The sequence below is a fragment of the Triticum dicoccoides genome, chromosome 6B (assembly GCF_002162155.2).
Source record: "Triticum dicoccoides isolate Atlit2015 ecotype Zavitan chromosome 6B, WEW_v2.0, whole genome shotgun sequence".
Lineage (NCBI taxonomy): Eukaryota > Viridiplantae > Streptophyta > Magnoliopsida > Poales > Poaceae > Triticum > Triticum dicoccoides.
The window spans coordinates 401,926,200-401,935,856 of NC_041391.1; the positions used below are offsets into that span (position 1 = coordinate 401,926,200).

At 44.7% G+C, this 9,657-nt stretch overlaps 1 protein-coding gene across 5 annotated transcripts; it reads left to right on the plus strand.

The window, feature by feature from the left end:
- The first annotated feature begins 1,568 nt into the window (after nt 1-1,568).
- Nucleotides 1,569-7,349, plus strand: LOC119320367 (probable serine/threonine-protein kinase DDB_G0276461). 5 transcript variants are annotated; one of them, XM_037594475.1, is made up of 9 exons: nt 1,569-2,016; nt 2,235-2,384; nt 2,579-3,103; nt 3,644-3,809; nt 3,897-3,947; nt 4,193-4,375; nt 4,493-4,589; nt 5,784-6,487; nt 6,702-7,349. In XM_037594475.1, exons 3-9 carry the CDS (start codon nt 2,640-2,642, stop codon nt 7,041-7,043), a joined length of 2,007 nt encoding a protein of 668 aa, XP_037450372.1. In that variant the 5' UTR covers nt 1,569-2,016; nt 2,235-2,384; nt 2,579-2,639; the 3' UTR covers nt 7,044-7,349. The 5 variants fall into 5 exon arrangements, with proteins under 5 accessions (XP_037450372.1, XP_037450375.1, XP_037450374.1 ...); XM_037594478.1 differs by lacking the exon at nt 2,235-2,384 and having other exon boundaries at nt 6,702-6,968; nt 7,092-7,349; XM_037594477.1 differs by having other exon boundaries at nt 1,569-1,755.
- The last annotated feature ends 2,308 nt before the right edge of the window (nt 7,350-9,657 follow it).

The window sequence follows — 9,657 nt, forward strand, 5'->3', positions numbered from 1 at the left end:
GATGACGATGATTTCCCCCTATGGGAGGGAAGTTCCCCCGGCGGAATCGCTTCGCCAGAGGGAAAAAGTACTCCTGCCCAAGTTCCGCCTCGAGACAGCGGCGCTCCGTCCTGAAAGTCATCTTCTTATTTTTTTTCTAGGTCAAAATGACTTATATACGAGAAGAGGGGCACCAGAGGTGGCCCGAGGAGGGCACAACCCACCAGGATGCGCCTGGGCTCCCTGGCGCGCCCAGGTGGGTTGTGCCCACCTGGTGGGCCCCCTCTTGTAGTTATTTGCTCCAATATCCCTCATATATTTCAAAATAATTCTCTGTAAATTTTCAGCTCATTTGGAGATGTGCCGAATAAGTAACTCTGACGTAGTTCTTCCAGGTCAAGAATTCTAGCTGCCGGTATTCTCCCTCTTTGTGTAAACCTTGCATATTATGAGAGAAAAGACATTAGAATTACTCCTAAAGGCATTATTATGCATGAAAACAGAGTAAATAACAGTAGGCAAACATGATGCAAAATGGACGTATCATGTTGCCATCGGCGGTCAATCCAGAGCCAGTTATGGTTGGGAGACCTCTGGCTCATCGAGCTCAAGCATCACGCCACCTGTCATGACTAAGGCCAACACCGAGGCCTCCCAGGCAAGGTTGTCTGAATCGCGATTTTGAATCGGATCGGAGCTTCGATGGTAGGATCGCAAATCATAGAATCTTCACTATCAGGATCGTAGAAACGTAGATTCTAAGAACTAAAATTGTAGAATCAGAGGGGTAATCTTGGATCGTAAAGTCATAGATCGTATAACAGAATCGCGATTCTGACAACCTTGCTCCCAGGCCTACCAATTTCATGCTGCCAGAGCGGCAAGGCGAGCCCAACATTGCGGCCTAGGAGAAGCCATCATAGTAGGCAGTTGCAAAGGTGATGAGCTCAACTTTTTCAATGAATTTATGATTTGATTCCACAATGGAATTCAAACCACAAGTTGAACTGTTTGCTCGTTATAACTATGACATGTATGGTAGTATAATCCCTTGCTAGCATAGGTTTCTACAGTCTTTCTTGCCAATGAGGTTATGATTTGCAAGGCTTGTCGGCCCCTTAGATATCCTCTCCGCCATGTAAGTGCAACCTCCGGTGTCGACATAGGGGTTGCCAGTTTTTGTTATTGTGGATGTTGAAATCTTGGATGTGTCGATCTTTCAGTATGATGCTTCGACTATTTGACCTGACTTGACCAAGACATTTGATGACTTCCTATCCGTGAACAATAAAGACTGGTTAGCCTGACTTTTGGAGAGACAACATAGACTGGCTTGCCAGTCCAGGAGAAAGAAGATGATAGGTCCATTGTTTTTGAAGAATTTTCCCTTCTTGGGGTTTTCTGTACCAATGGTTTGCTTAATAGCAGATCTGATTACTTATCAAAAATAATAGCAGATCTGATTTTTTTTGAGAAAACCAGGCATTTTTTTTCATTAAAGAACGGAGGAAAAGAACAAAATCTCCAAATAAACACAACTAGTATCCAAAATCTATTTTGTAACCACGCTCGCACGGGGCACAGCGCAAAGTGACAGGCCACCTCTGCTCCACCACCGCCGCTCCACGTCGCGGCTTTTCTCCCTCCCCTCCGTCTCTCTCTCCGCCAGGCATCCCAGACGCGGAGGCGGAGATACCTTGCTCCCCGCACGAGATTGTGGTCTCAACCTCCTGACGGCGACGGCGAGCCTCTCGGAGGCCACCTCCGATCTAAGAGGTGCGCCCCTCCCTCGTTGCAATCTGACCAACTTCTCCTCTCCACCATCCCGCACCTTTCCTCTCCCTCTCATGGCCCATCCTCCACCCAAGCTCCGATCCGACCCAATGCGGCTATGAAATCTCTGCTGCTGTCCCACTGCCGCCGCCGTGCCGTAGCTTAGCGCCTCCGCCGTCGCCTCGCACCCCAAACCCCTGCAACCGTCGCGGCCACTGCCGCTCCCGTTCCACCTCATCGCGATCTTGGCCGTTGGCTTTTGAGGTAGGCATGAGCTTCTACTTCTGGTCATCCAGTGATCACTTGAACCCACACTAACCTCCATAAGTTCGGTACAGCATGTAGATCCGGCCTTATTTGTCTGTCCTCGTTCATATTTTAGCTAGATCATGCCAAGACAAACGGTTATTTTAAGACCTTTGCAGTTAAGATGGGGTGCGAGTGATTTAACTTCTAACTGATGGAGAACTCTGAAATTCCAGGGCCTCTTATGAACCCAGGGATAGGAAACACGCAGGATTGAAGTTGGATCATGCACCTTGTTTTCACTTGATTCTGATGGTTATGCTTGTGGTTGAGCATTGCCTCATGGAGAAAATAGAATGCCAAACATCAGCCTATAAGTGATAACTGTAGGATTTTCACCACTTAATGCAGATGCCAGTGCATAAGAAATCTTACTGTTGAAGCTAGTATTGGGCATTTCACTCATGGGCTTCTTAGACTGTTAGACAATATCATGTTCTATTCCCTTCAAGTAAATATTTGGCTTTGTGTTTGTTGTGCATGTCGGAATTTTCATTCTTCACCTCTTTTATCTATGCAGAATCATTAGCAGAACTATTGAACCCTGAGTTTTCATTTATTTCGTCTTGGTTATTGTGAGAATGCGGAGGTTCAATCCCTTTGGGGGGAAAGTACAGACTGGACTGGAAGGCCGCACCATTGATGTAAGGAATGTGAAGATCACAGTACGCAATGCCATTGCACAAGGAGGTTTCTCTTGTGTGTATCTCGCATGTGACGCGTTGCACTCGTCAAAGCAGTATGCATTGAAGCATATCATTTGCAATGACTCGGAATCGCTTGATCTTGTCACGAAGGAGATCCAGGTGATGAATCTCCTCAAAGGGCATGCCAATGTCGTCACACTGGTTGCCCATGATGTTTTTGACATGGGCCGCACAAAGGACGCATTGCTTGTGATGGAGTTTTGTGAGAAGTCCTTGGTGAGTGCGATTGAGAGCAGAGGTACTGGTTACTATGAGGAGAAGAAGGCGCTTTTGATATTCAGAGACGTCTGCAATGCAGTTTTTGCTATGCATGGGCAGTCACCACCAATTGCACATAGGTACATGGAATGAGTCATTTACAGATATTGAATCCATGTTTTATTCCCATTATATAGAAACAATCAGTGATAGGCATTTTTATCAAGTATCACAAGTCAGATTTCTGCACAGTGAATGAGTCATTTACAGATATTGAATCCATGTTTTATTCCCATTATATAGAAACAATCAGTGATAGGCATTTTTATCAAATATCACAAGTCAGATTTCTGCACAGTTATGTTGTTCTGTTTCATTATTTAATTAGTAGACTTAACTTTACTTAGCAACTACTGGAGTGATGGTACGTTAGTAAACTGCCCACTGCTATTTGTTGGCCATTACTACTTTCTATTCTTGCCTGCAGTACGGAATCCATATACCATGTTGTAGCTTGGCTATCTGCATGTGAGCAAATACCATGTGCAAGCAACTCTTACCTGCATGAATGTTTAAGATTTGGTAGAGTGTGGGACTTGCTTTGAAGTTTTGCAAACCATTTCTTTACATTTATTGTTTTATAATTCACCACGATTTTACATTCTGCCTCCTTCCTTTAGGGATCTTAAAGCCGAAAATGTTCTTCTTGGATTAGATGGTGCATGGAAACTATGTGACTTTGGAAGCACGTCAACAAATCATAAATGCTTTGACAAGCCAGAAGATAGGGGGATTGAGGAAGATATCATTAGGAAGCATACGACCCCGGCGTATAGAGCACCTGAGGTTAATGAAAACTTTTTGGCATGATGGATACAATTTTTTTACTCGTATGGCCTGCAGTGGTCTCATTTATGCATTCATGTTTTTCAGATGTGGGATCTCTACAGAAGAGAAGTTATTAGTGAAAAAGTTGATATTTGGGTAAGTCCATAACATATGAACATGTGATCTTCACTATTCATATATCTGAATAGTAATTAAACCAATGCCATAGCATGTGATATATTCTCCGATTTAATTGTTACACTAGCCCCATCTTGAGTGATGTCTAGCAGAATGATTAGTTTGTTGGATCACAACTAAATCCTCAACTGTAAAGTAACCACATGTTCGCATCCAAAGTATGTTGAAGTGATTTGCAACACTTTGTATTCCACAATTGGCAGGCCCTGGGATGTCTTCTCTATAGAATATGCTACTTCAAATCCGCATTTGATGGAGAGTCGAAGTTGCAGGTCCTTAATGGCAATTATCGCATTCCAGAACAACCCAAGTACAGCACCAGTGTCACAGGGCTGATCAAAGATATGCTGGAAGCATCTCCAAATGCCAGACCAGATATCACACAGGTGATTGGCCATTCATCTTCATGATACTAGGTTAGTCATAGACTGCTGCATGTAGTGTTAGGAGCCAAATAAGCATGGTTTTCATTTTTCTGATGCTAGATTTTATCCAATTGACAGGTCTGGTTTCGTGTTAACGAACTACTGCCTCTTGAGTTACAGAAGAGTTTACCTGATGGGGCTTCAGCAGCAATTTCTATGGGCTTGCAGGACGATGGTGAGGTTTTCTTTAGATGCTATTTGTAGGAGCAGAGTACATGTTCTGTATCATGCGGTCTTGCCTTCATTCATGCAATGGCTAGAATTTGAATCTGCATGTTTGTTTCTTTTGTTGGTAGAAAACTGTAGCAGTGCTTCACTTCTTCTCTGAACATATTAAATATTTTGATTAGCAGGACTATGCTAATTAAAATACCCTTGTGTTACAACCCACTCTGTGCTATTTATAATATTAGTCATCAGTGTTATTATTTGGAAACTAGATTGACACAACAGTGTTTCCTAGAGAGTTTGGACTTTCGGGATTTTTTGTAGAGTATGCCATCATATTTAATCAATACAATATTCTTTTGCTTATTGGATAACTCCAATGATTGTATTTGATGCGCCATGAAAAAATGGACCTAACAGAAATAGAAATTTTTTGCATCACTCCATATTTTTGTATATGTTCTGTCATATTTTGTTTTGTGAGGTTAAAATTAGGAAGTGCCTGCCATTAATAAATTTGGCTTTAGAATTTTTTTTTGGATGAAGTGGAAGTTTACATGTCTATTAATTAAGTAAAAAGTTCTCATTTCGCATCCTCATAATTATAGAAACTGCTATTTGTATACCTACATCACCTAATTATAAGATTGTTATATAAGCATCTGTATAATTTTTACAGGTGTTGTAGAGTAGTACCATACAGTTTAATACGAGAGTTTACATCATTCCATTTAGAGGGAAATTAACGGTAATATTTGTATTGATTGTCTTAGGCCTTGTACAATGCAAGATGCTTAGGGAGATGCTTAGAGAAATAAACCAGTCTTTCTTTAAGCACCGGTGCTTATTTGTAGAGGGTAGACACTTAATTAGGCGTCTGTCCAGTAGAAATAGGCACTGGTGCTTCAGAAAAATCTGGTTTATTTTTCTAAGCACCTCCCTAAGCACCTAGCATTGTACAAGGCCTTATGAGCTACTTTTGTGGCATCTGACTGGGTCAATCACTACACTGTCATGTGTTAGGTATTGTGAAATGACCTTATCTTCACATAACCTTTCTGACATGCCACCTTACAGCACACTGCGTGCTAGAACAAAGTATTTGCTATTTGAGTCTGATTGTTTATTCTAAATATTCTCGGAAGAGATAGTGTGACTGGTTGCTGTCTAACTTTATTACCATTTTGTTTTGCCTGTGTAGGTGCTTATAAAAGAACACATGTGACGCCTAAAAGGAACCCTCCTGCACCTCCAAGAGAACAATCTGATAACTCATCATCTCATGGAAGTGCAAATGCCGGAGATGCACCTCTGGGTGCATTTTGGGTGACCCAACATGCACAGGGTTCTCAAGTTGTTGATAATAGGAATCCCTTGTTTGACGAGGAGCCAATTAAACCATCACCTTCATCAAAGTATAACCAAAGTAGGGTGGATATCAGCACCACTACCCCTGGAGATAGGCATGGTCATTCTGGTCAGGTTTTGCGAAATACAGCAAGTAACACTGTATCCAGTAATGGACTTAAGGGTGGTTCGGACATAAATCTTTTCATGGAACCACAAGGTTATGTGAAAAATAAAGCATCACAGCCACAAAGCAAGACTATATCTGCGAAAGATCCCTTCAACAGTTTTGTCGCAGATTTTGATGCAAACAATCTGCACTCAGGGACTACTGCTACTGGTAGGATATCCGAGCTTGAAGCTGAAGTGTCCAATCTGAAGGAGCAGTTGAAGAAAACCACGTCGGAGAAGGCTGAGATGACAGCCAAGTATGAAAAGCTGTCGGCAATCTGCCGCTCCCAGCGCCAAGAAATTCAAGAGCTGAAGCGCACCGTTGCTGAGACTACACCACCGCCTTCAAGTAAAGTCAGCTCAAGGATACCAGAACTTGGATCCCAGGTGCTTGCTCTATCTTTTTTTTTATTTGCACACAAGTGCTTACTCTATGTATATCTAGTACTCCCTCCGTCCCATAATTTAAGAGCGTTTTTGACACTAGTGTCAACACTACACTAGTGTAAAAAATGCTCTTATATTATGGGACGGAGGGAGTACAACTCATTTGTCTTGAGAATATTTCTAGCATCTTACATGAGACTTACAATCCATGTAGCGGAAGGAGAGGATTGAAGGAACGGTGTGGGAACTAGAGCAAGGAATGCTCTCAGGCAACTCCTCGGTACCCAGCTCTGAGGCAAAGACATGGCAGGCATTCCCTGAGGCAAAAGCTCAGGCCAGGCCAAAGGTCGACCATGCAACCAATGGGAGGCAAAACCTAACACGGAACACGAATGCGGGGCCTTCCCCTGATGCGTGGGGTTTCGGCACATCATCGGGTAGCACTGCTGCAGCAACACAGATGAACAGAACAAATGCCAAGGTGAGTTCCTCCCAGAGATTGAGCACGGGGGCAGCAAAGAAAGTAGATCAGCCATCAGGATGGGCCGGATTCTAGCTTCTCATCAGCACGCGGTAATCTCGGTTCTCTTGTTTCTAATCACAGGCTACTCTGCAAGTTGCAAAAGGATGAGATTTGTTGTGATTGTTGCCTGCCCAAAATTCGTTATTTTAAGGGTGTTGATAGTTGCTTGAGCCGACCTGGACGCCGGTTTTTCTGCGGTCGTTTGTCAAGTGCCTTGTTAATAAATTTTTATGTTTACATATGTATATCTACTTGTACCTTGTACCATGTGGAACTGTGGAAATGTCCCTTTTAACTTGTGCTGTAAAAAGGACCGTATGCTGATTTACTCTTTCCTGAGCTTACTCTCATAGTGCTGCGTAGCTGATGTATCACGGTGTTTCAGAGCAAAGAGCCAAACAACTTTGGTGCTCAAGGCTTATAATTATTGTAAGGGCAAGCACTGCTAACATGTTTAGTACGAGGAAACTGCACCGGGAGCCCTCAAACTTACGCGTGGAACAGTTTGGTCGCGCAAGTTGAAACTGTTCAAACTCATAGTAACTTGACAGTGGGGTTTGTTTCTGGTCCAAACAACCCCACATGGCGATTGGTTTTTTTAACAGGTAGTAGGCCACATTCTTTCACAAGAAACACTCTTTTAAGTTCAAGTCTCTCTTTCCCCGCAAAATAAAGTTTCTAGTGGATTCTTCACTAGGGAAGTCATCACACCCAGTATAAGAGCATCTATAACTATAAGAGCATCTACAACCACAAGTAACAAATTCTGGGTGCGTCCGCGGGTAGTGATGCACAACACACAACCGGATACATCTAGCTCATGCAATGTAGCGTACGTACCTAAACACATTGTCATCGGACTACCAAAAATTGGCATGCTCTACTAACTATGAACGAAATGATGACCGAAGAAGTTCATCCACGGCTGGCCTTGCCCTTGCCTTTGCACTTCCCGGCAGTAGTGGTTGAAGACGCAGAACGGATCGAGGCGACTCTGCTCGCTAGCGGAGCTGTCCGATTTGTTGTTCGATCCGTCGCCGTCCTCGTCTTCCTCCTCCATGTGGGTGGGGTAGTCCGGCCATGGCGCGAACTGCCCGACTTTGGTCTTTTGCCATCGCCTTGACCGCCCTCTTCCGTCGCTTCTCGGCTATGTGGGCACGGAGGGATTCCCCCAATGCCACCTCACAGGCTGCCGGAGCCTCCTCCGCCTCGTGTGCTGCCGTGGCCGCCTGCGTCACGAGGGTTGCGGTAGCCGCCTTCGCTTGAAGACGCACTCGAGCGTCGCGCCTCCTGTTCTGATTCGCATCTCGTCATGGAGGCGTAAATGACCTCCGTTTTGGCGCCCGATGTCGCGGGGACGAGGTGCCAGCTAAAAGGTTCCGGCGGCATGGCGGGGTTGCGCCATGTGGCCGTGGTGACCGTTGTCGACGGCGCGCGCCGAGATCCTCTGGCCCCGGATCCGCCAGACTCGGATCCGACCGCCAGTTGGGAAATGGATTCCTGCCAGCTCATTGAAGACCGCGAGAGGGCGCACTCCCCCTCAGGAGCATCGGAAAGCAGCGCTGACGGCCATCTGCTCCTTAGGGCTGCAAGGGATGAGCTCCTAGTCCTCGGATCCGGACATGTCAGAGTCGGATCCAGTCGCCGCCATGGAGGAGAATGCCGAAGCTGGCCGGAGAGAAGCTTGGTAGTGTGGGAGTGGAGTGGAATGCGGTTAGGGTCAAATTTATGTGGGGTCGGGTGGGCCAGAGTGGGCCGTATCTGACATGGTGGGCGCATCCGGGCGTCCCCATATCCGCCCCAAATTTGGGCTGTATATTGGGAGTGTCTGTCAGTCTGGGAGTTTGGGCCGGAAATGGAGCACCTGGTTGGGTGGTATTTTTTCGTTCGGGCACTGACCGGGCAGCCCGTCCGGGCGTTTGGGGCGAGTATAGGAGGTCTAGTTGTAGATGCTCTAAGATGCTATGAGAGATCAAGTACCTATTCAAGAACAAGATCAAGTCCCTCATGTTCCCGAGCAAGATCAAGGGCAAGAACAACCAAGTGATGATCGACCAAATATTAAGACCCAATATCTAGCTCAAGTGCAAGTTCAAGCTACTATGCGATCAAAACCAATGAAGATGAACTTGAAAAGAATAAGCAAAAACTAGCATCCAAGATGAAAACTTCACAACAACTCACCAACAAACATCCTTGGGAGCATCTCAAAAGGCGTAACTACTTATAAATGTTTGAAAAAATTTTGTGAACATCACTCATCTGTCTCTTATTTTGAGACCCTCAATGTATAAGATGCTCTAGATGACCCTGGATAGGGTTGATGCATGAGGACCTCAACAACTACAGCAACCACACAGTTTGGTCTCTTATGGAGAGGACCAAAGGAAGAGACCATAATGTCATTGGGACCAAATGAGTCTTCAAGAACAAACAACATGAGCATGGTCACAAGAAACAAGGCAAGGTTAGTGGCACAAGAGTTCCCACATTGAAGGTTTGGATTTTGGTGAAACCTCGCCTCGTCCCCGTCTTGAGTCCATTCATATGTCATGCATATGTTGCTTGCATATGCATCTCATCACAATTTCAAATTGTATCAAATGATGTTAAGAGTGCATTTCTTAATGGTCTTCTTAGTGAATTG

What these genes read in the sequence shown, in the direction of transcription:
- LOC119320367 (XM_037594475.1), top strand. Translation starts at nt 2,640, where the DNA reads ATGCGGAGGTTCAATCCCTTTGGGGGGAAAGTACAGACTGGACTGGAA. An exon ending in GTGAAAAAGTTGATATTTGG is followed by an intron (nt 3,948 to 4,192) that starts GTAAGTCCATAA and finishes CACAATTGGCAG; the next exon opens with GCCCTGGGATGTCTTCTCTA. An exon ending in TATGGGCTTGCAGGACGATG is followed by an intron (nt 4,590 to 5,783) that starts GTGAGGTTTTCT and finishes TTGCCTGTGTAG; the next exon opens with GTGCTTATAAAAGAACACAT.